Here is a 26533-nt window from a genome sequence, read left to right on the forward strand (position 1 = left end):
GCCCTATTCGTCTTTCGTAAATAAAACACTCAAAAAACTTAAGAGGTTCCTTCCTCTCTTTTTGAGTAACTATTTTATGTCATCTCTAGTCTAAATATTCTGCATCATATATCAATTCCATTTGTATATTTATATTTTACATGGCCAACTAAACCATAATTAATAAAATTGTTTAAAGAAAATGACATATCTACAGAGTTAAGTAAGGTACTTTATTCTGTGACGGAAGGTTTTCAAGAAGAAAATGAACAATTTTAATAACTCAATAGTTTTAGAGTACTGTTACTTTAGGTTCTTAATTTTTAGCGCAGACCAAACTTCCTTATAGTTTGTGTATTACGATATATTCAAGTTGTTCTGAAAAACATATTTGAACAGCTTATATTTCACAGATGTCAAGAAAAAAACCCTCCAATTTTTGCCTAAAATAGCTTATTTCTTGCCATATCTCAATTTTTTTTTAGATGTGACTCCTTCTATTTTTAGTTATACCCGAGACATCAAGTGTAGGTCTACTTGTATGCAAAGTTTTGGAAAGATGGCACTACTAATATTTTTTTTATCTGCGTTATAATTAAACTTTGACTTACATATTACTTTTATAGTCACTACATATGTTTAACTTCATACTGTATTGAAATCATAGTTAAATAATAGTTCAAACTTTAAATATTTGTTTGACTTAATAAATTTCCATGCCAATTTTTAGCAATAATTACAGGAAAATTATCATTTCTGTTCGGGGCCCTATATTTCCAAAAAATGGCATGCGACATTGGTCACAAATAAGATAAATGAATATTTTAGGTCCCCATCTTTACATCCAAGTGGCTTTCAGATGAATGACATAACTAGCATTTCAGATACCAACTTAAATCAATCGGCAATTGTTCCTACATAATAGCAAAATGGTGAATCGTTCCACATAAATCCCTCCGAAAACTGTGGCAGAAAGCGGAAATTCGTTAATTAATGTCTTGGTATGCATCATCAAATATCATAATGAAAAATAAGGGAAATTCGTAACTTCTATAGCTATTATCAAAATAGCTGTATCAATTCAGAAAGAACGACAACGTTTTAGCCATTTATCAATGTCTGGTATGGTGTTATTTAAAGGAGGATTGGTTTGAAGGGTTTGACAAAGAGGACATAAAGCCTCCTTCCAACTGAAATGTTTGGCGCCATATTTATCCTTCTCTCTCAGATATTGCACATAAAGGGTTTCGTTTGATCCTATCCTGTGAAGCTCACGTGCAAGTTCAACCGGGGACGAAAAATCTAGAGCGTTGATATATGTTCCTCTAGGAATGTATTCATGCGCGTTTGGGGGACCATTGATTACCGGAATCATTGCCAGGTCGTGAAAGAAGAAATTGAACAACTTTTCTGTGGTATAATCCTTGCAAATGGAGTTCTCGAAAGCCAAGTAGAATTTGTAATCTTTGGCGAATTTGAAATGGCAATCTGTAACTCCAGCTGAACGCACACCGCAAGACAAATGACCACATTTCCCGAAAATATCAACGGTAACGTACTTCTGGAGACTGGTGACGTAATTTTCACGTTTGGACGGAGTGTGACAATGACTGACCGCCCACGCCACCATTTTTGTTTTCATTCTGAATATTTTTGTATAATCTCGAGTTCTTGGCGATGTTCTGCGAGTTATTGTTCCATACACCACAGGAAAACTAGAGTCTTTTCGGAAAGTCATCGTTGCGTCAAATTTGTCCTTCCATTTTGATTGAATTCGATACAAATAAGGAGATTCAATAGAGAAAAAAATCCAAGACTGGTTTGTCTGTTTTACGGGAATAGTACTGGGTAGATTGTCACCGTAAAAAATGACTCCTCGAAATTCTTCGAAATTTCTTTTTCCGGTTCTTATAATGCATGGACTTTTAAGATGGAGAGAACAAGATGATGAATTCAATGTCAGCGGGTTAATCGACATCCAAGATGGCATGTTGTTAAACAAGATCTGGACATGCGGATCGTGACCTGTGTGAATTAGGTGCCGGTATCCGTCATCTTTGCTTGCCAGGGTTTTTGTTGGAATCGGACCATTAATTCGTGAATATAAGTTTTTGTGTAACTGTTTGCAGTTGTTTCTGAACACTGTCACAGTAAGAAGCACTAAAATACCCAGGAACATCACCGTAGTCCGATATGAGCGCAGATTTACCATTTTCTGTGTCTATTTTTTTGGCATTGGAACGCCTTATGCTTTAAATTGAGACTTTTATTATCCTATTCCTGGAATAATAAGACATTTATGAAGATATTGTAATTAAATTAAACGTCACACGCGAGTTTTAGATTATGAAAAAAAAAATGTTTCATTGAGAAAAATAGTGGTTGGAAATAATACATTTGAGTTAAAAATGTTTCAACATGAGTTCTATCTGAAAAGAATCAAAAGGCTGAGGAATTCTATCCAACAATTCGTTCAATGTACAGTGGGGTGGGATGCTTCACAACCGCATGGAATAAATAAAATTCGAATTATGTATCTGTGTTACTTTGTGAGTATATAGAAAAGTTCTGTCAAAATCAATCTCTGATTACTGCTGAATAGACACGTAGAACTATTTTAACAAGACCTTGGACATTCATTAATATGTAACTATCTTTTTCTTGCGTCAAAACAAATTTAAAATGATGCTGGTTTCATGTGAAATATACACAGATTGGGTAGTTTTAGGTCAAAAGCCAGGCGAATCGTGTTGATTTCAAAGAGCCATGGCAGAGTGGCCAGCAATAAAATAGACAGGCCTATGTCAAATTGCTGTTTCACCCAACTAGCAAAAGTCCAAGCTCCTGTTAAAATGGTTCTAAATAAAATAGATATCCAGATATTAAGAAGAAACTTTATAAATTTCATCACAAGCAAATTAGTTCTCGAACGTTTCTTACATACATGTATATAAAATAATACTTTTTAAATTGGATTTATGAATTTAAATACTTACATACTTGTATATCACGTAAATACATACTTCGCCAAATTGAGAGCACGAAACTGGATAAAGCAGGCTGTTGCATAGCAGCTTAAATCGCCAATGGCTGGAATTAGATTGTTGTTAATTGCAGTTTCAACGAAAGGGATGTATTTGAACAAGCACTCATTTGTTCTGCCGACGAATACTTGTACTCCACTTCAGAACATTACGTAAAATACAACTAGTGACACTTTTATAGCACGGCAAAAAAGAAATGCACCATTTTTTAAACAACAGCAGCTTTTACTCGATGTCAGGGTCTGGAAACCCTGAACTAACCAAATTTACAGTAATTACAGGAAACATATAATTACATGTATCTATATCTGGAAGATGTCGCTATATAGTTCACTCGCCATCCTTAACTCGCTGATTCTCATTTCTAATGTATGCGTTTCCCGAATTCGTATTTAGGTTTATTCAGACAGAAGACAACGATTTAGCCATTTATCAATGACTGGGGACAAAAAATAAAGAGCGTTAATGCAAGTTCCGCTAGGATAATGCAGTGATGAGGGTTTGGGGGACCATTGATTACCGGAATCATTGCCAGGTCGTGAAAAAGGAAATTGAACAACTTTTCTGTGGTATAATCAAACGCAATAAAAATGTCCACATTTCCCGAAAATATCAACGGCAACGTACTTCTGGAGACTGGTGACGTAATTTTCACGTTTGGACAGAGTGTGACAATGACTGACCGCCCACGCCACCATTTTCGATTGCATTCTAAATACTTTTTGAATAATCTCAAGTGCTTGGCAATGTTTTGCGAGTTTTTGTTCCATATACCGCTTAAAAACTAGTGTCTTTTCGGAAAGTCGTTGCGTCAAAATTGACCTTCCAAATATAAGAAGATTCCATGGAGAAAAATCCAAGACTGGTTTGTCTGTTTAGTGGGAATGATACTGGGTAGATTGTCACCGTTGAAATAATTTCCCAGAATCATTTAAATTTAAGAGCAGCGGGCTAACTAGAACCATTTTAACAAGGCCTTGGACTTTCAGTAGGATGTAAATATCTATTTCTTGCGTCAAAACAAATTAAAATGACGCTGGTTTCAAGCGAAATATGCACCGATTGCGTAGTCTTTGCTTAAAGGCCAGACAAGTCCTGTTGATTTCAAGAGCCATGACTGGCCAGCAATGAAATAGACATGCCTACGTCACATCGCTGTTAGACACAACTACCCAAAGTCCAAGCTCTTGTTAAAATGGTTCTTATACCCAAGGTGGCGTGTGAAATAGGTATCCGTCTTTGCTTGCCAAGTTTTTGTTCGGACTAGCAAATATGGGTCTCCGTGTCTGTACAAAGTTGTTTTTGAACACTGCCACAGTCAGAGGCACCGAAATATCCAGGAACATAATTGCGATCCGATTTGAGCGCACATTTACTATTTTTCCTATTTTTATTTTTTTGTTAGTGCTCCCACTTTATGTCCTATTATTCTATTCCGAGAATCAAAGAATCATGAAGAAATAAGTACATTGTATATTATTTGAATTGTCAAACTAGTTTTGCGTATGAAAAAAAACAAATGTAAGATTTTTGAAAATTCATTGAGAAAATAGTTCATTAAATTTAAACATTTCCTTTGTGAAAAGAGTGTTTCAACATTAGTTTTAACAGTATAGAAATTAAGAGGGTTCGACGGTTGGGCCTTTTTAAAGGCTGTATTGATTCCCTTTAAAAGAAGAGCCTCTTATCAAAATATAATAAAACACCCAAATTTAAAGCAATATGAGCTGTATTTTTTTTCTAGAATTTTACTTTGCTGCAAAATCCTGCTAGTATGATAAAGTCTACGTGTAACTTAAAGTTTTATGATAGGTAAAATTTGAAAATTCATTATTTTTTTTTTAGGAAGAAAGATTTCTCTTCTAAGGAATATATAGCCGATCAATTTTTGTACAGGACAACAAAAATGAAATTTTGCTCCAATTAAGGCTTCTGAACGACCTTTTACAGAAAAACATGGCTAACAGAAATTCAAAAACCATGATATTTTTTGTCATTTTGAGGTCTGAACTTGATTTAATTAGAATTAATCAAGTACATGGCGCTTTCAGACCACAAGGATTATGTTTTGCATAAATTATCTAATCAATCACATCATTGATTACATCAGTAATGGGAGTTATGGATTATTTTAGTTCTAAAATATTATGGCATAAAGAATGAAATATTCATAATTTTATGATTAAATTTATAAACTTATTAATTATTGTTATATAATCATCTCTTGTCATTTTCCTGATTATTTCAAACCAAATTTGGTTAAACAATAAAGTCACAAAAGTGGCAGAGTGCAACATACCTATTTGTTATGTGATGTTTTACTGTACAAAGATGAAGGGCTCAGGTGGTTCAATTTCGAGCAGATAGAGGTTTATTATTTCATGATTATGCGAGGAATAATGCTATATGCAGTAATGGTCTATTTTGAAAATTATCAATTATGTATAAATTGATTTTTGCTCCAAGTAAGGCTTCTTAACGACCTTTTACACAAAAATATGGCTAACAGAAATTCAAAAACCATGATATTTTTTGTCATTTTAGTAGACAATAACATTTTCGTAAAAAAAAATCAACATAAAAACTGCAGCTCATATTGCTTTAAATGGTAAAATATGAAGGCGGGTATACATGGCGGAATGACCAGATACTTTGGGTACTTGCAGGCTCTCTGGAAAAAGCCAGAAAGAGACCACCACCAAAGGACAAGCGGCTCAAGTTCATCAACTTTGTTAGAGCAGGAGAGAGGGAGACGATAGGCAGCACTGGGGAGGGCAGAGGACTTCTTGGCACGGCAGGAGATTAGCAAATGCGAGCTGACCTGAAGACCAGAATGCAATTCCCAACGGAGGCAGCATCCACCAACAAGTGACCTGACGTAGTGATCTGGTCTCCGTCAAGTAGGCCTGTCATTATAGTGCAGCAGACAGTTCCTTGGGGTGAGAGATTGGAAGATGCACATGAGCGGAATTAAATGTGGAAATACCAGGTGCTTGTGGCAGATTTTCAGGAGAGTGGGTGGAGGCTATGGTGTTTTCCAGTAGAGGTTGGCGTGCGGGGCTTTGTTTGACAATTCTTGTGGCGAGCCCTGAGAGTCATATTCGGGGGTTATTGGGTTGGAGGGAAGACAGCTCAAACGGCGACTAAGCAGAGAAGCAGAAATGGCATCGCTGTGGTTGTGGGGAAGAAGAGAGGTGCAGTGGGAGGAAACAGTGAGAGACAGCTGTGCATGTAAAATCAGAACACAAGCGGATAGCAGGATGGTCCCGGGCTGGGAGCTGATCACCCCAGTCGGTGCACCTCTGGAGGTTGTCGTGGACAGCGCCAAAACAACCGAGAGAAAAGGATCCACCTGATGACGGGATCGTCACACATCTCAATCACCAAGATGTTGACAGGTACATGTAATTGTTGGGTTTTTTTTTCTTTACTTTTAATATTAAAAAATGGCTGAACGATTCGTATCTTAGAATTTTAAAAAGATCTTTTGGCTAGTTTGTTGACCATCGATACAGCCTCTTGAATGTATTTGGATTTCTACCGTAGCTATACAATATAATTGGTTCATTGAGAAATCGCATGAAATGAGTAAAGGGTATCTGTATTTCAAAGAAAAATAATCAAACTATCGGTACAAATTATTATTTTTTTAAAACCGTTTTAGTAAATTAAAATAAAAAGACTTTTTAAGTATGAAAACCCGCATCATATTACAGCGAATTGTGGCGTAGGCAATAAAAGACAAATGATCCAAGTCTTATTCTTCATGGAGAAATTAAAACAATAGAATTAAAAGAAAAATCAGAAGAAAATGAAATATTTGAATATTATAATCCGAATATTTCAAAATTTACACCATTACAACTGTTGTCAAGGTGTAAATTTTGTATTTACTGCCTACCGTTTAATTCAAAATTTACAACATGGTGATAAGAAATTACTAAAGATAAACTTACTTAAAGAATTGTTGAGGAAGTTTTGAAATCGTACGGAAATTTTTTATCTTTAACGAAAAACAATAATGTCCCTATAAATATACAATGTATAAAACAAAAGGTTCGTCGCACAATGGGATCGGCTGTTACAGAGGTTTATCTTGCACATAAACATGTGCGAATAAAATGCATACTTATGATTTTTGTCGCCACATTTCCTTCCCTGTCAGTTTTTGAATCTTGAAGGTAAATGAGAATTGTACTGTTGTGTGTAATGAATACATGTATCATGTTTTAAAATTGAAAACCATCGCTAATATCAGCAACCGCATTTTGAACTAAGACTTGCTCCACCGATTTAGATAATTCGTAGAAAAGGCTACCCGTATCGTGCATGATGGAGCTACATGCTGACACGACCGTTCAGAAAGCCCACTTTTTGGTGGGCTTTTCGTATATATATATATATTTTTTCATTTAATATTAACTTCCTATCCCTTTACTTATTGTCCCATTTGTTGGTTATAATTGGTTTCGACCCTGAAAACCTTACGGTCGCTGTCAGAGAATCAATGACATGGATGGATCTCAGGCACGAAGAGAAGATTAATTTCGTTAATTTTTTTTTCTACCTGCACCTTTAAAAAGTGGGGGAGCGGTGGTTAACTCATCCAGAATTAAATAAAATGAAAAATGGGTGGCTGCCCCCCCCCCCCCCTTGGATGCCACGTGAATGCTTTTGTCGGTTCAGCTTATTGCAGAACCATCAATTTGAGAAATGAAATCCTTGTAGAAACTTCCAGTATACAAGTACTATTATTATACTTTCATGTTCAATACTGAAATCTGATTGGTTTAGACGCAGTTGGTAATCCGTTCTATTACCCTCAGCGCTAGCAACACACTTGGCAACGGGTAACACCATATAAATAGTGCCTGTTTGGGAAGGTAACTGTTGAAATTGACACCCCGAGAAAACCATTGTGAACCGACGCGAAGCGGAGGTTGACAATGGTTTTCTCGGGGTGTCAATTTCAACTGTTATCCTCCCAAACAGGCACTATTTATTTTGTTATACTGAATGTCTTAATTTTAAAGAAAACATCACTGCTTTTTAGATAGGAGTAACGCGAATTCTAAGGCGAACCGTACGCGCATGATTTTCGCGCATGTAACAATTCGTATTGTTATACTTTCATGTTAAATACTGAAATCTGATTGGTTAAGACGCAGTTAATAATATTTACTATTACCCTCAGCGTTAGCAACGCACTTGGCAACGGGTAACATTAAAAAATGTTACATGCGCGAAAATCATGCGCGTACAGTTCGCTGTAGAATTCACGTTATTCCTATATAAAAGCAGTAAAATTTTCTTAAAAATTTTAAAAAAGACATTCAGTATAACAAAATAAATAGTGCCTGTTTGGGAGGATAACAGTTGAAATTGACACCCCTCGAAAACCATTGTCAACCTCCGCTTCGCGTCGGTTGACAATGGTTTTCTCGGGGTGTCAATTTCAACTGTTACCCTCCCAAACAGGCACTATTTATATAATGTTACCCGTTGCTAATTGCGTTGTTAACGCTGAGGGTAATAGAACAGATTATGAACTGCGTAAAAACCAATCAGATTTCAGTATTTAACATGTAAGTATAACAAAACGAATTATTACATGCGCGTAAAATATGCGCGTACGGTTCGTCGTAGAATTCTAGAATTCTGCTCTCTATATAAAAGCAGTAAAATTCTCTTTAACATTCAATATAATAAAATAAATAGTGCCTGTTTGGGAGGGTAACTGTTGAAATTGACATCCCGAGACAACCATTGTCAATTTCAACAGTTACCCTCCCAAACAGGCACTATTTATTTAAGGAATGAATTCAGTTTTATACGATATAAAATGGTTTGGGGCAGTTTACGCTTTATAAACCGCGAAGCGGTTTATAAAAAAGCGTAAACTGTTTCAAACCATTTTATATCGTATAAAACTAATAAATATTGAATTCATTGCTTATAACTTAATTTTTCTACTCTTCATTGTAGATAAAAACGGCCATTTGACCTTTAAAATGACGTAAAATTGTACAAAATTCAAACGTAACGTCAGGCGTATTGATACGTTTTCGACGTTAGTCTTACTATGACGTAGGCAACATTCTTTATACGATATAAAATAATTTTTTAGCCAATCAGAAAGCGCGTTACAACCAGAATTAAATTATATAGTATATAATGAACGTCACCAGTGAAAGACTTCATTTGTTGGTCAGTGTTCAGTGCTCTGGGTCATTAAACAGTACAAGTTCTTTATCCACTCCAACCCTACCTCAAAGCGAGACCTAGGAATGGGTTAGAAATTAGAATGACCAAGACTACATCACAATTCCAATATTCCACGCTTATTTGGAGAAGGTTTCATGGGTTAACTAACATTCTACATGTATTTTAATTGACTTAAGTTTGAGGAAGAAGTAACTGTTGTTCCAACCTTCTGAATGCGAATGAAGCGCTAACCGTCTGGGCTATAGTGGTGTTAAGAGATGAAAGATACTTCACAGTAAATGGAGTTATCTTGGGGGTGGTCAGAGAGAAAAAAAACCCATGAAATAATGATGGTGATGATGATTTTATTCACAGCTATAAAAATCTTATCATTTTATGGTAAACAAAACAGAAATGCTTTACAACACAAGAAAAAATGTATAGACAGCAAATATGCATTATTCGCTCTCAGAAACAGGTGTGCAATTTCGACACTAACAACTATGAGCATCAGTGTTGTAGCGATGAAGACCCTGCAAATCTACAACAGGATATGTATATAATTTGATTGATGACAATAAGATTACAGCCTCACAGAAAACCTTAAGAACTCTCTATCAATTGATACAAATCTAGCACAGCTTCAAAATACAAAGACAAAGGCAAATATATTGTCAGAAGATAGATACACAAATTAAGAATGCTACTGCATCATCAATAAAGCAACAAAAAATCACAGAAACCCGTGTATTACATATACACACACCACACTGGATTCAAATTCAACTTCATATGACTAGAATTGTTTGTGTTGCTTTTCTTAAGATAAACAGTTCAATATGGAATGCATTCAGAGTATAAGCACACAATAATTACATAATAAATTGTTTGCAGCAGGGTAGTATTCTAAATTTGGTTTCCTGAAACCCTGCCACTGACAAAATCTCAATACAACAGCTACATATTCTATGTTCAACACTGTGTAATTAAATTAAATGATATATCAAGAACATATTTAACTTTTTTTTTTCTTCCTGGGGTTAAACATTATCAATTGAAACAGGAAACATGATTTCCTCAGACAAAATCCAGACGTGCAAAACCACTTCTGATTAAAATAAAATTTAAAACGTGACCTTCCATTTTGCAAATGTATTACATTTGGCCTCTGATGTTTGAAATATTTTCTTTGTCAAAACCCCCCCCCCCCCCCCCTGAAAAATAGGGATCCTGATAAAAAAGAGAAATACATTCTTGTTTGTTGTCAACTACACAATGTAACCAATATCATGAAATCTTAAAATTCAATAAATAACACTTACTCTTGGAATATTATTTCTGTGACTAGACAAAGACAATAACTAATTAGGAATGGCAGTATACTACCCAAGGCTTGCTATTGGAAGTCAGCTAACATGAAAACCAGAATACTCACTGAACTAAAAATGTACAGACAACAAGATTTATCACAACAAGCAATAGAAATATGGATCTCAGCAAACAAGCAAACAACCTTATTCATTCAACAGAGCACTGCAAATTTAAGTAGCCTTTTCAGTACTGTAAAATTCCTCTCTCTCTCTCTCTCTCTCTCCTAAACATACTAAGTACTAGCTATCTTAAATGCCATAAAGTGCAAATAAATACTAAATCTCATCAATTTCATGGGACAGACATTTAATCATTGAAATACTTGTTTATGAGCAATCAATTTCCTGTTTAAATATATGCATTTCCATAAATGTTTGTACTAAAAAAGGAAATTACATGAATCAAATAAAATGACCTTCCAAACATACTTTCAGTTTGACTTTGACTTCCAAATCAGGTTGCTTGGTTAAAAGTATACACTTTGTATTTATCCTTCCTGCAAGAACAGAAATAGCCATACTGTATACAGGGTTATTTTTTGCTCCGTCTTGAATTTGCCCAGTCACAGTTGAGTTTAAAGAGGCATAATTTGAGACACTGAAATTTGCCCAGTTTTGAATTTGCTCACTGACAACGAAGGCGAAAATAACAAGGGGGCAAATATTTCCCTGTATACAGTATAAAACTATTATCCCTTTGTAATGTATATAATTTTCTGTCTTCAGTTGTTAAATGTTTACCTTATATGATGTTGGTTCCAACCCTGATAAAGAAATTCCTTTTCTAATTATCATCTTTAATAACCTAATTTACACTATGTTGATTAAGTATAGGTCGTCACTTGTATTAAAAAATTCAACAATTTTAAGATGTTTAGGATATATTTCAGGGCTGCGTTTTACAAAAGAACTTAGGACCAAATTAATGAATGTTAATTAATCACAAACTAATCAATATTTTATTCTCATGGCTGTAAAATATAATTATGGACATCAGAGTAGTTGTTTAAATATGGTTTGTTTAAGTTTTGTTCAATAAATATCATTTCATAAGACTGAAAATATTTACGACTTTGTTGTAAGTTCTTTTGTAAAATGCAGTTCAGGAATCCAAAATGACCTTCAAGCATGCATTTTGAACTAGTATTTCATTATCATGACAAAGAAAGATAATTTCAAGATAGATGTACTCAGAAGAAAGTTTTTTCCACACTCTAAAAAAGCAGTGTCATTTCTGTACTACAGATGCCCAGATTAGTCAGGGGGACCTCCATCCCCACCGCTAGTTCTAGGTACCCCTCCCCTGGATTTTCCGGGTCCTCCTGGACTATTATCACATTTCTGACACTTGAGACTATGTCCATGATACTAATGTCCATCATCTGTCATAAATCCGGGAACCTGTTTGGATTTTCGCGATAATTTGGCGGAACTACGAACATGGCGTCGTCTATGTCATCCCGCCAATCAAAAGAGGTGAAGGTGACCTTGGCAGTCACTGTAGGGAATACTGGGATTTCTAGGAGAAACGAAGAAATGCAGTACATCTTGTACAAAACCATATTGTACATGTATATTGCACTAAATATTAAAAAATATTGTTGAAAAGTACTTCATTTATACAACATAACTATTTATTAAACAATATACTTTTACAGCATATTTGGTACAATACATTAAAGATGATGATTTTTTTTCTATCCAGTATAAAATAGCTAAAAGGACACCTAGGACTGTTACGCAAGTATAGTTACCTATTTTCACAGGAAAGCCATCAGGTAGTTTGGTTGTCATAAATTCTCTCAATTTTTGAAATTGTTTAAAAGGCGCAATAACTTCTAAAACATCCAGCAGTCTACAAAGAAATCCAGGTAGGTTTTTCAGTAAAAAGGCTGCTTTCATATTAACTATCAGTATACTTATGCTATCATTAGTTGTACATTATTTTACAATAATTTATATCATCTTCATAAAGGAAAAACTTGAAGAATCGATAAAAAAATTACTTACACATCAATTGACATTGGAAAATTCTTACTCTAAAAAAGAAAATCTTAATATTAATACAATATACTCATTTTGCATAATTATTTCATCATTTTAGATATTTCAATATTCAAGAGAGATATTTGAGAGAGGCAGAGATTGAAGAACATGAATCAACAACACATTACCATAGCCACAGTTGCTTTGAAGGACTTTGTGTTTCCCTTAGCAACCCAAGGTCGCCCCAGACAGGGGGGGCTGCCTGCAGGTTCAGCGATGTACTCCTCCCATGTAACACTGCTTTCCTCGGGGACAGGCAATGAGGGTCTTCTCTGAAACTGTCAACCCGAGAACCATATAAATGTATTACAATCTTAGTACATATACAGGAACTTCTACTTTTAGTCATGTACTACATGCCTCAATGCACCTACCTCGCAGTCATTCCAGTTTCCTTTGGTTAAATTCTCCATGATAGCTTTATTTTTCTGGATGTCGTCAGGACTAAGATGCTCCCTCCTACAACAAGAATAAAATCAATCAAAGTTGTTCTATGCTCAGTACTTAATGGGCTTCATTTTTAAAAATTGGGTAGGGGAGTGAGTGAGGGTGGTCAATTTCAAATATAAATTTGTAAATTAACATGATTTATGTGAAATAAATATTCAAAAGCTTTAAAAATTTAGCTTAAACCCATTCCATCTCTTTCAAGTTTCAACTAAAGAAATGTCTTTTTGTTATTCTTATTAATTCATCATTAGGAATCATTCATATTGATGGGAGCCAAATCTCACGGATTTCACAGATTTCACAGATTCATGGGGACATAATTTTGTGGATTAGTTTGTACAGGAAATGAACAAAGACTATGTTTCAAATTAGTTGAAGATAAAAATTTATTGGTCCAGAGTACCTATAAAATCAAGAAAAATTTAGCCCTATAAATTCCATTGATATATAGTCATACATTCAGTATATATATCTGAATTTAGAAAACCAAAAATGGTGAGAAAATTTATTGGTCCAGAGTACCTATAAAATCTAGAAAAATTTAGCCCTATAAATTCCATTGATATATAGTCATACATTCAGTATATATATCTGAATTTAGAAAACCAAAAATGGTGAGTGGCGATGAAAAAGGAGTTCTAAGGATGAACGCTACATACTTTATTAATACCATATCACTGATCAGGGATATATTAACATAACCCACATTTACTTACTGCTCTAAAAATGAATGTTTGCTGAAAATTTTTTACTTTATAAAAATTAAAGAATCACAATATACCTTTTTCTGGAATCCAGAATCAGACCATTCACTGCATAGAAATCAGCCTCAAATTCTCCCACCCTCTCCTAAAATGTATGAACAAATTAACTTGAAACAAAAAATTTCCAACTGTCTGAAAGTCAAGATTTGGTATACATGTATTTGTTTTGGGATATAAATAAAAAAAACAGTGTAACAAATAACTGATAACTGTATTTACTGTTTTGTCCTCTCTGAACAACCAGCCACTCTGAGCCCGGGAGAAGGTGATGCTCTTTGTGGACATCTGGGCGGCCATGATATCACTACTCATCAGAATGTCCACCTCATCCTCTAGTTCCTGCTCCGATTCCTTCAAAAATGGAAAGTAAAATACAGTCAAATTTTATTACATGTATTATGAATGGGATTGAGAATATACCAACAAGATATCGGAGAATTCTAAACACTGAGGTTAATACACATCAATTAGCAGTGGTATGGACCTTCCATTTCACGTCAACACACTCCATGTAAATTAATTTGTTAAGATATATAATATAACTTCTGCAATTTTTTCTGACTATTGAAAATATCAAAAGAATAAAAATATAACTCTCTGACAGCTACATCAAAGTGTCAGCTAGATCCTGCTGAAGTTCCTTTTTGTTAAAAAAAAATTGTCACGGTCAAACTACATACTAGTACATGTACTGTGGAATCATCATTGTTTGCAGAGGACCAATGTTCGTTTTCGTGGATAACCCTTGCCCACGAATGTATATACAAGCATTTGTTTAATATTTACCGGTATTAAAATTATCTCAAACTTGCTACCAATGAGATCACGTCCCCACGAACCAGAAAAAATTTCGCTACCCACGAACATTGGCCCCCACGAATAAAAATAATTCAACGGTACTTATAAGCCTCCCATTAAAATATCAAAACTGTTAAAATATAAAACTGGTTGAAATTTTTTTTCTTACTTTTAAAAATGCATTTATATAAGAATAATTTTTCAGAATGTAAGTATTATTTGAGTGTTGTGTCCCGTACCTCTGACCTAATTCTCTGAAATTCGTGGGATTTGTTGTCCAGCACTGTGAGGCCTTTGTTGGGGGGTGCATCTCCATCAAACACGAAGGTGATGTCGCCCCTCTCCCAGCGCATGTCATTGAAATCAACCAGCGTTGTGTCCAATCTGTCGGTCAGACCCAACAAACACATTTAAGACACCAATATATCAATAAAACACAAAAATTCAGACCCAACGAATACACAAATTCATACAGGATTTATGAATAAAACATGGAAAATGAAGACAAAACAAATACATGTGAATGGATTTAATGAATGTCTTATTGATAAGATATACTGCTATACACAAAACATTAAAAACAAATGCAACAGCCTGCATGTGCCATAATAAATCATGAAGAAAAACTTCAAAAGAAAAATGATGAAAGTTTTACTACAAGATAACAAGAGTAAAAATATTTGGAAAATGTTTAATACCTCAAACAACTCCCTTTCTTGTGGATTTTGCAGATGTCTGATGGAAGTATGCGTGATACTAGAGGCACTGTACAAAAAAATGCAGAAACATCATTTCAATAGAAAGTAATGTAATTAGTTTTTGTTGCATTGATTTATAACAATACATATTAACTAAAAGAAATTTCAAGAGTGAAACTTTTTTATACAGAAGCAAATGATTCAGTTCTTGCTCTTTAAAGCCAGGATCAGAAGTTACATAATAACATTAAAATTCTCTTCTATAGTTTAACTGACAGAAGTGAATGGCTTACATACCCCAGCTTTGAAAATCCCACTTGAGTTCTACATAAAAGTCTCCTATGTCCTTCAGAGCTTGAATCAAGGCTGGTCTCCTCTCTTCTAAAGTTTCTTTGGATTGTTGTCTCAGTTTTTTCAGCAAACACATTACTACAAAGAGTGCTTAACTGTTAACAGTAGTCATTCACTATCACAAAAGTCTGCATTGTACCAAAGTCCAACAAAAACCTAGAAATCTCTGCATTTCTTTTAATGACACTAGTTAAAAAACAATTCAGTTTACTACTTTTCATACATAATTGTCAGATGTAAAAACTAAATACCAATTAAAATTCTCAGTCATAAGATTAATAAAGTCAACCAAAGGATCTATGTTTTATACAATAACATGAAGCTACATGTAAATTTTTGTTTAAATAATTTCACATTTTTGCTAATCTGACATTATTATCATAAACACGTCACACAAGCATTGACTATAATATCATATTAGCGTCACATACAACAACTCAAATTCTTATTTAAAATATTATTCATATTAAGATGAATCTCAAATCATTTCAATATAACCCAGCTAACCTTGAAGTTTAATATAATTAACTTACTAGTTTGTCTGCTTCCAAAACTGATGGCCTCTGCCAGTGGAGTCCAGCCCTGGAGATTCTTGACCCTGACAGGTGCCCCGTGTGCTAACAATAACTGGATGCAGTCTGAATGGAATCAGTCATTCACATTATATGCTATGTGAACTAAATGTCATATTTTGAATACACAGGCCGTTTATTCACACACTTTTTATGTGAAGTATAAGCCAAATAGGGTCAAGGGGAGAGAAATAAGCACAGTTATATGACATTTAAATTTAAGAGAGAATTGAGCCACTCCAATTAAAGCATCCCTTCCCTTTACATGCCGATAAAAGATCACCCAGAATACCATGTAAACAAAAAGGGTTTCCTGGGGTTTTTTTTTAATATTGATGTGTGTCACATTATTTCGATTGCTGATGAAATGGAAACAATGGGAATGATGCAATGAGAATATAGAAATGGAATATGAGGTAATTTGATAAAAGTAGTCAGAAATCTGAATTAGAAATCTAGGGTGAATCTTAAAGCTATAAAAGCATTATTAAATCAGGAAGAAATTGGGACCTTTCGGGCTGAGTTTCGGCAGACTACTCACGCTAGATATCATGCTTTAGTAGTCACAATTCTTTGCACTAGTGTGAAATGGAAAAGAAAATCAATATTTTTGTGATAAGCCAGACATTATTTTGTTTACTTTTTTTTAGCCAGATTTATTTTCTATTAACCAGGGTAATTTCTTAGTTTATACTTCAATAACAAAATTAATTTTTTTTTTGGGGGGGGGGGGGAATTGCATGAATATTTTAACTATTTAGACAACTTGAGTGGTGTGTGTGTCACAATAAATTATCATTCAGATTCTACAATAAGCTGAAAGTAATGACTAATCATTATCTGTATTGACAATGACTCCCAGTTTTTTTACTTCTTTAGTTTTATGTGAAAATCTGTCATTCAATGTTTGTCCATTTGTTACGCTAAAAGTTTTATAATCTGTCTGTAGTGCATTGCCACCCACCTTTTCTTCCAAGCATAACAGCCAGGTGCAGGGCTGTATTCCCTATAAAACAAAAGAAAAACAGCTGTTATTGTTACAGGACATGAGGTATTTAATTGACTTTTATGATGGGTTGAATCAATGTGAACAATGTTAGGATAAAACATGTACATGATATGTTATCTCAACGTCATTCAAGGGAATGGCCTCAATATATAAGCATAACACATTATTAATCGTATTAATATGTACCATCCAAATTATTGAAGAACCAGGTGATGAAGTGAAAGGAAAATAATTGAATACAACTGAATTTTCATCACATGTTAATGAGTGATCTAGAGGAAGTAGCAAGATTTGATGCTTGAGGACAACTCATTAATAAAATTCACTTCTGCTTTAATGCCTGTCTATAATATAGAACCAGGAAAATCAAAATATGACCCTTGTCATTAATTAGACTATATGAAATAATAGAGGGTAGAGACTTTTATAAGAATAAACTGTATATTTGAAAAGACAGAAGTTGATTTTTTATTAAGGTGTCAAATGATCATTCTTTGTTAAACTCTTGCTTCCTTGACAGTGGTCCTCTCAAGGGGTTATAGACTGATGTTGGAATTGACAGTTGATCGAATGTCACCCTCAATGCTGTACATACTAACCCTATACAAAGCATAAGTACAATAGTAAGAACTATCAGAAGTGTCCTGAATTCATTCCCGCATCGAATGCGTTATATAAATAGTTTGGATCGTATAAAGTCAACAAATGGGTGATGTTGACATTATGATTTTCACACCGGTGTGCATAAAAAGAATACAACTGGCAATAAAACTGAAATAATGGGAAAAGAAATAAAATAATACCGTGCATATCTTTAAGTGACACATCATTTACACGCAGCAACTGTGATAATCTCCTGATATCGTTGTGAAAGACGCATTCGTGGAGTGGATATCCTTCCCAGTCCGCCATTAGTTGATATTTGCATATTTTCCAAGAGTTCAAACAATTCGAACGTAAACCTATTCGTGGAACACCCCCCCCCCCCCTCTTTTTTCTTTTATCTCGTTTTTAATTTGATTTTTTCAGAGACAAATACAAATACCGTAAATCTTTTTTTTTTCATTGGTATTAACTGTATTATGCACATTGCAACGTTATTTTTTTTCATTCAATAATGAATCGATTGATTTTCTGTTATGCCAAAAAACACCGATTTGCTATTCGGCGACGCAGCTCAATGAAATTTGTCAGCTTTAATGATGAATACCAATAATATATATCATTATCATCAGCATCAGGTATACCTATATACCTATGGGTGGTTTTAATCAGACTGCAGATACATATGTACTACTTTTTTTCAATTTCTACCCCAATTTAGACTGTCAGTCAATGTAATTAACTAACCTATCGGTCGATCATGGAAAATTTGAATGCTTTTTGCTGTATTCTTGATTATTCCCTAAAATATTTAATCAATAGATGTACATGTAGAGAAGATGTAACATAAACTTTTATTTTTTTTCCTTTGATTTCACGCAGGTATTTATCATGTGCATCTGCATTATGATTATAGGCAGATGTAGTTATGAATGATAAACAAAAAAATTAAGACAACTTTTCATAAATCTTTTAAAAATATTATAAAGTTCTCATTTTAAAAAAATTGATCAAACACTATAGAAATTAAGATTATAAGCGTTGATTTATGCTAATTTTGACATTTAAATATCAGAAAAGATTTAATGAAAATTAAGGATTTTATTCTTATGTAAACTTTATTCACGGACTAATTACAGCTAACAACGATTGTGATTATAAAATATAAATTGCATGGGAACAAGTAATTAAACATCTACACATACTGCATGCAGAAAATTGTTGTTTTATTTAATCCTTAACAGTGAATTCGTATTAAACAACCTCAAAGCCATCTATTGTGAATAATATTGAAATAATAACAATCCATAAAGAATGCTTGATGATAAGTTTATTCTTATTAACTTTAGACAAAATCATGAATTCTAAAGTTGGCAAAGGACTGCATATATGACTAGGGTTAGTTCAGCTACCTTAATCAAATCATTGGTTTTAATAAGTTTAATTCATGTATAATATCGATTCCATATTTCAGCAAGAAACATTTAAGATACTGCTTTTAAACATTTTTTGTACATGTAAGTACATGTACATATGTAATTGGTCTGGGATGGATCTGTACAAAGTAAACACGCAAAGTATAAAATAACGATGTTCTTTTTCAAAAAACAACATTAATTTTAGACCCCTATCATATAGATGTACATGTATACAATCCTTTCCAAATTAGAACAGATGATCTTTCCTTTAGATAGGCAAGCCCTTGAAGTCATCGACGCGTTTACTTTGTCTCCTCAAGTAGTCGTTTGATCCACCTTTTCAAGTATGCCTCTCGGGCGGAGTTAGCTCTCTTTGAATTGTCCCGGGAGCGGTTACGTCCACCTGGGCGTCTGGTTCTCCGTGAGGTTGCCGTGGTAGGTGCCTGGGTGGGGGCCTGAGTTGGGGCCTGGGTGGGGGCCTGAGTTGGGGCCTGGGTGGGTGCCTGGGTGGGGGCGGCCGTGTTTCCATTATCCTCGGTTGTCACGGTTACAGATCCGGGATAGCTGGGGCAGACCTGAGCACTCACGCCTCGTTGATCTACGTTGCTGCAAAGGTATCCATATAGCTGTAGGTCTGAGGAGAAAAACTTTTTTTTATTTAAAAGAAACTACATAGAATAGATAACGGTGCATTTGTTTAAAAAATTACACAGCTGCATTCTTCAAGATGATATAGTATTTCAATATTCTATACCGAAGACATCCAAATATACCGGTATATACATGTAAACGGTTTATTTAAAGAAGAAATAGTTCAACTTAACGATTTTTTTTATACAATTATATTTCTACAGCATTTTCTATAATACATGCATATAAAAATTGTCTCTCATTTTCACCTGTTCCAGAGTCCAGGTCACAGACGTAAGACACCTGTGGTGCGTTGTCTTTGGCGCTTGCCCCCCAGTAACAGCCGAGAACGTACGGGAAGTCATAGGTCAAATGATACCGGTATTTCCCATCTACCATACGACCGTGACAAATGTCAAGGTCATCTGAGCTGAGAGGTTCGGAGCCTTTGTCTGAGGCGTATGGGCCGTAGATAGGAAATCCGTCCAAAGCGACACCTGCAAAACAAACACTGGTCTCACTTTATTTGAGTTTTGATAATGAACATTATTTTGATATCATTTAGAAAAAAACTTTAATTACCTTTAGTTTTTGTATATTTACAATTTAGGTATTTAAAACATACTCAGCAAAACCAGCAAATTACCCCACACATTTTAAACACATATAAAACATTCACATGCGCGGATCAAGAGAATTAAGGGGTTCGGGTTCCGAAAAATTCAACTTATTCACATTCACATTAACAAATTCACAGCTGAATTACGAAAAGGCACCCCAGGTCAAACAAAATTACCCCGCCGAACCCCCACCCCCTGGATCCGCCCATAAATTGCGTTTGTACTCACCAATGAACTGGTCGACCTCGGCGGTGAAGGTGTCGCCACAGTTATCTGAACTGGGGGACTGGTGATAATGGTACACCCCCCGATTGTCAGAGTGACCGTTACAGCGATCAAAAGTCTCTGCATCACTACCCTCAACTGTGGAACATCAAAGCCAGTTATAGACAGGTTTTAATGAGGCTCGATAGTCTTGACAATTTCGTGTAATATTTCTACCTCTAAATAAATAAGAGAATAACTGCAAATGTACATGTAATGTGAAAAACAAATGACATTCATTTGCAAAGATGCCAATTATAGTAAGTTCGAATCGAATCTGATCGTATGGACCAATTGCATGTTTGAAATAAATTAAATTGTTTTTGCCGAAAACCAGTTTAAATCCGTACTCTATGAAAGTTTGGGACATGCGTGGTCGTCCCCATCAAAGAATTTCTTTTTTCTAATATCAAATGGAGACAAAGTGTGAAATACGCAGCCGTGAGTTTGACTGGATGGTCGTGGCCATTTTTAGATTTAATAAATCTCCATGAGAAGTTCTCTGTGTAGAAATGTAACAAAATACTTAAATTTAAAATAAATCATGGATAATAATAGTTTTTAGTCTAAATGTCGTATTAAAAAGTAAAGGAAGACATGATGGTAATTTGTTGACCATCCATCCTCCTTAAAGACGACTTGGAATAGAGTACAAGTCAACCATACCAGCGTTCAGGTCGGCGCTAGTTAGGGGATTGTAGATGGCGACACCGGTCTTGGTTATCCCAATGGATCCTTTGGGAAGACTTCCGGGCTTGCAAGCAAAGTCTATCTCTTTCTTAAATGTGTAGCGGAAGCTCTGCGCAGAGGCCGTGTTTGGATTAACTTGCTGCATATCATGATCCGGAAGTCCATTGGATTGAATGATGTAACTTAAAGAAAAAGTACTTATAGTAAGTAAACTACGAAAAAAACGTATGAATTTTACACTTCATTTTTGCTGATGCCATAATTTATTTTACCGGTACAATGTATACAAGGTACCGCCCAATGCATGGCTCTAGCAAATACCGTCATTGGAAAGTTTATGCAGATAGAAAGTATTTAGAAAGCAGAGTTACTTCGAATTATATGGGTCAAACAGTAGAAATTACGACAAAAACAAGAGGTCCAGGGGCCAAATCGCTCACCTGAGCAAAAATTGCCTTAACTCTAATCAAATTAGTATTACAGTATCAAAATCAAAATATCTTGACAATTAAGTACAGTAGATCTTGCTCAAATTTTTTTTAGAATCTTCCAATTTCTATCCGCATATTTTTATGGTAAATATCAAGCCCCTTTTGTTGTTTTACCTGTAAGAAGATTTTTCTCTATTCCTATATAAACCCCCTCCCCCACTTTATGGCACCACTTTTTTCTAGGGAATCATGGTTTGATCAAATTTTAATCTGCACAACTCATGCTTTCACACAAGTTACTGCTTTTTGGACTAAAAACTTTCCCAGAATATTTTTAAAGATTTTCTTTATATATTCCTATGTAACCCCCCCCCCCATTGTGGCCGCACCCTACCCCCAGGGACCATGATTTAAACAAACATGATTCTACACTATCTGAGGATGCTTCCACCCAAGGTTAAGCTTTCTTGGCATAATAATTTTAAAGAAGAAGAGTTTTAAAGATTTTCTCTATATATTCTTATGTAAAAATTCACACCCCCCATTGCGGCCCCACCCTACCCCCGGGGACCATGATTTGAACAAACTTGAATCTACACTACATAAGGATACGTCCATACATGTTACAGCTTTTCTCGCCTAATCGTTTTTTAGAAGAAGATTTTCAATAATACTACTATATCTCCCCTTTAAAGAGGGTGTGACCCTTCATTTGAACAAACTTGAATCCCCTTCACACAGTGATGCTTTGTGCCAAGTTTGGTCTATCTTTTGCAAATCTTTAAATTTCTTGCAACAACTGGTTTAATATTTTATAATGAATTGTTCTTTGTTCCAGCCATCTAGTATTACCTCTTTACGTATACAGTAGAGTTTTTGAAAATGATAAATGAATGCAAAAATATATATATATATATATTGACGCAAGCGTCAAATGGTCCGCAAAACATATAGTTGTTGTATGAATCATCATTAGTTGTTTACATAAAAACACACCACAAAGAAGAAAATAACGAGTTGGTTGTACTACTAATCTTTATGGTAAATGTTGATATTTTTTCAACGACACGTTTTGAAGTTTAACATTTTACTATTGTTATTAAGTATCGAGTTCGTTTCTGTAAGCATTTCTAACGGTAATTGTATGACCATTGCCTGACCATTGGAGAACACATTGATTTGTACATTGTTCTAATACAAAGTTCAACTCCTCATTATTCTCTTGGAGATGGCATTGTATTTCAAACTATTTTTTTTTTTTGCATTTTATTGAATAATGAAAGATCATATGCTCATCCGGTAGAAACTCCCCAATTTTAACGGTAAAAAATAAGCCGGATAATTTTTTTCCTAAATGGAATTCTAAATCTTATCTACACTTCATTTTATGAAGATAATCATGCTTATTTAATTGCATGAGATTCTGAAAAGTATTAAAAAATAAATCAGGTCTTTCATATGTTTGCGTAAATAATTCATATGGATGTCATTTTATGATATTTTTCTACCACATTTCACATGGAGATATAATAAATACACACACAAAGTCATTTTATTTGACGCAAAACAAAGAAATTCAAATACCGGTATATCATTTTTATAAAATTTCATGTCATTCAGGTTTTTATGTATTTCAGGCCTCTAGCAAAGAAAAACTCCGAAATTTTCGGAATAAACTATAGTCTCAGTAAAATCGCGCCCAACACGACAATGTATGATCCACTTTACATTTACGAGTAAAACACAAAAAATATGTAATATTTTTTAAGGCATAAAACATATTTCTACATGCAAATTTACTTTTAATTCATAAAAATAAGCTTAGGTTAAAATTATTTCTATTTAAAAAAATATTCCCGCAGAAACGCGGTTACAATATCTAAATGTGTATCAAATAACGGACCGCCTTCTGGTGGTCCGTAAAAAAAGAAACGAAAAGGTGAGACGTACAATGTTGTACCATTCAGACCCCCAACCCCACTCATCATTGTGTATGAAATGTGTCGCTTACGAATCGGTGGTTTCAGTGACTGAGACGGTCCCCCCTTGCTCCTGACTGTTGTAGAACTGGGAACTCTCCCCCGAAGACAAACCTTCTGTAGCACCAACGGAGCTGGGGGAAAGAGCCAAAAGCACAAAAACGGAATACAACGTCACGGCCATCTGTAAATAATAAACATTTGGGTTTTTTTGTGTTTTTTTTTGTCCAGGAGTTGATGCAGGTTTATGTATTTTCTCTATTTTCAAAACAGAAAAAAATATCAGAACAATTGAAAACTGTTAGAGCAGGCACGTAGCATCGTTTTTGAAAGTGGGGGGGGGGGGGGGGCAGACCCATCCAAAAAATCTTGACAAGCAAAAAAAAAGAAAAAAAAAAAGAAGAAGAAATTTAAAGTTTACAAAAATCTTCAATATCCTAATCCGTGTGTGTGTGTGTGTGTGTGGGGGGGGGGGGGGGGGGGGGGGGAGTAAACTATACCCCCCCAAAAAAAATTATCTACCAAAATTTTTTTCCCTCCAAATCATGAAATTCCTAATCCGTGGGGGGGGGGGGGGGGGGTAACTTCAATTTGACTCCTCTTTTCCTTATTTTCATATCAATTTTTTACATACTTCCAAAAAAGTTGGGGGGAGGGGGGGGGGCAACTCCATTATAATTCATTTTTTTAAATTTAAATTTTAAAAAATTTGGAGGGGGGGGGGGAGTTAAAGAGGTTTGTTACTCTGTTTGAGGATTATACTTATATTCACATCTATTTTGGAAATGGCGCACTTTACGATGTACCTTACATTAACTCCAAATTAATCTCTTTAATTAGAATATCTAGAGTAGATTTGATGAAGACCAACCATTTTTACCGGACAAAAATATCAGGTGAGGGCGGTGCATACTTTTTACATGTGTATTAATTTTGGTTGATTTTAACAAATAGCTATTGCTTAATAACTCCAGAATTTATTTTGAAAATATACCGTATATCCGTAATTTTCGCGATTATCAAATTTTCTACAATAAACATTTTAACTCACAAAAATGACTGGGCAAATAAAAAATGCTATACATTTACCCCATTTTCGCAAATTTTGTGAAACGCGATAAAACCGGATATATAGTAAATTTTGTATCTGCGGCCGCGATTCCTCCAGATAGAAAAGGAAAAAGAGACTCAAATAAGTTTCTAAGCTGCAATCTATGTATGAAGATAGTTAAACTTCATGCATAGTAGCACTGACAGCAGTATTAAGATCCACAATTTTGTTCTGATACCAGGTATTGAGTTAAACTATATGTAAAGAATACAGGATTGAACCCACTCATAAAGAAATTAGGAGCGGTTTAGAAAATTCGCAGGGAAATACACTTCATTGGTCACGTGATAAAATACTGTGTATATCGAGAGACTTCTTGATAGTTTGATCACATACCAACCTACATGTAGCTAATATCTCTGTTAACTTAAAAAAAATTATATCTTATATTTGAGTATGAGAAAGTCAAATAGTTTATGATTATAACCATAATTGATTTATTGATATATATATTCCCTTATAAACTTCTGTAGTTGATTTTTTGGATAAAAGTTATATAATAGATTGAAGCAAAATAATATGATTATTGTCCTGTGTGAAGATTAGTTTGCTATAAAATTCCTAAACCGTTTTTTCTGATAAAATTCAGCGACGTTTTCATCTTATTTACCATAAAGGTTAAGTATAATGCAAAACTCTTTATCAACAAAGCCTTTTTTAAGGTAAACGATTTCAAATAGCAATTATAGGTAATAGTTATCAAAATATTTTTTACAGAATGTTTTGACTTACCGTTCCTTGCAACCCTCAATATCTACAAGTATACCTTTTCTCTAGCTACATGTATATATACTAATTAGAATACCACGTGACACGCCAACGACCCTATTTCGAAACATATAAGAAAAACATACAAAACAAAGCAAGCAAAGTCTCCATTGTCACTTGAACACGAAGAAGCCCAATTTTTCTCAGGTCTGTCGTAAATGTTTTACTTCATTGCGTAAGAGAGAGAGAGAGAGAGAGAGAGAGAGAGAGAGAGAGAGAGAGAGAGAGAGAGAGAGAGGTTTTCTAAATGTTGCTAACACACTGTTCATTTAGATAAATTTTACTTTTAATTTTTGCTTTTTGTTTGTTTTTTTCTTTTATATGTTTTTTTTTTTGGTTTCAAAGACATAAAAAGGCTGGTTGACGTCGAAAAATATTCGGGCACCGAAGTTTTAGCGACTTCTTTTCTTACATGAATCGGTAACATGTGTATTTGTTTTTCATCAATACCACTTATTGCTCTCTTTTTACACATAAATTTGTTCTGTTCCGTTTTTGACCCAGAAGTCTGTCACCAGCAATCCCCGGGGAGTCCGTCTGTGACGAAATCTACATCTTGATAAACCTAAATGGACACGGCATGTATAGGTTGTCCGCTTCAATTCTATAAACAAAAATCGGTAGTAGGGTCAAACGTACTTTTGAAATGGTTTAGCTGGTGGATTAATAGGGAACACTTTCATCCCCCCTAAGGGTGTACTTTTCCTTGGAGATTTCTTGTATCATGGATGTGT

At 34.6% G+C, this 26533-nt stretch overlaps 3 protein-coding genes and 1 non-coding gene across 5 annotated transcripts in view; 1 reads left to right on the top strand and 3 right to left on the bottom strand.

Annotated features, from left to right (window-relative positions):
• The window catches only part of LOC105335076 (uncharacterized), a 147051-nt gene that overhangs the window by 8819 nt on the left and 111699 nt on the right, over positions 1-26533 (top strand). The gene's annotated exons all lie outside the window — the stretch shown is intronic.
• On the bottom strand, positions 1493-6434 carry LOC105335091 (uncharacterized). 2 transcript variants are annotated; one of them, XR_010707402.1, is made up of 3 exons: positions 3320-6434; positions 2976-3069; positions 1493-2259 (listed from the first exon to the last, which is right to left on the bottom strand). It is a non-coding gene; the product is annotated as an uncharacterized protein (transcript). The 2 variants fall into 2 exon arrangements; XR_010707401.1 differs by lacking the exon at positions 3320-6434 and having other exon boundaries at positions 2976-3293.
• Positions 9576-18226, bottom strand: LOC105335089 (ankyrin repeat domain-containing protein 13C-B). The gene is made up of 13 exons (XM_011438777.4): positions 18089-18226; positions 17241-17282; positions 16238-16342; positions 15651-15782; positions 15354-15420; positions 14895-15039; positions 14077-14208; positions 13875-13942; positions 13018-13102; positions 12772-12921; positions 12608-12636; positions 12352-12452; positions 9576-12116 (listed from the first exon to the last, which is right to left on the bottom strand). Exons 1-13 carry the CDS (start codon positions 18195-18197, stop codon positions 11983-11985), a joined length of 1299 nt encoding a protein of 432 aa, XP_011437079.2. The 5' UTR covers positions 18198-18226; the 3' UTR covers positions 9576-11982.
• LOC105335087 (uncharacterized) lies at positions 19201-25904 on the bottom strand. The gene is made up of 6 exons (XM_066066865.1): positions 25764-25904; positions 23953-24104; positions 21487-21692; positions 20785-20919; positions 20206-20433; positions 19201-19940 (listed from the first exon to the last, which is right to left on the bottom strand). The coding sequence occupies exons 2-6, from the start codon at positions 24102-24104 to the stop codon at positions 19609-19611; spliced, it is 1053 nt and encodes a 350-aa protein (XP_065922937.1). The 5' UTR covers positions 25764-25904; the 3' UTR covers positions 19201-19608.

Source organism: Magallana gigas, chromosome 7 (assembly GCF_963853765.1).
Source record: "Magallana gigas chromosome 7, xbMagGiga1.1, whole genome shotgun sequence".
Taxonomy (NCBI): Eukaryota; Metazoa; Mollusca; class Bivalvia; order Ostreida; family Ostreidae; genus Magallana; species Magallana gigas.

Bases quoted from the DNA above. Each gene is read 5' to 3' on its own strand.
- LOC105335089 (XM_011438777.4), bottom strand. From the start codon at position 18,197: ATGGCGGACTGGGAAGGATATCCACTCCACGAATGCGTCTTTCACAAC. The intron at 15,783-16,237 runs GTAAGTTAATTA...CACTCTTTGTAG, and splicing joins TTTTGGAAGCAGACAAACTA to TAATGTGTTTGCTGAAAAAA. The intron at 12,453-12,607 runs GTAAGTAATTTT...ATTTCTTTGTAG, and splicing joins TTTCCAATGTCAATTGATGT to ACTGCTGGATGTTTTAGAAG.
- LOC105335087 (XM_066066865.1), bottom strand. From the start codon at position 24,104: ATGGCCGTGACGTTGTATTCCGTTTTTGTGCTTTTGGCTCTTTCCCCC. The intron at 20,920-21,486 runs GTATGGTTGACT...GATGTTCCACAG, and splicing joins TAGCGCCGACCTGAACGCTG to TTGAGGGTAGTGATGCAGAG. The intron at 19,941-20,205 runs GTGAAAATGAGA...TTTTCTCCTCAG, and splicing joins TGACCTGGACTCTGGAACAG to ACCTACAGCTATATGGATAC.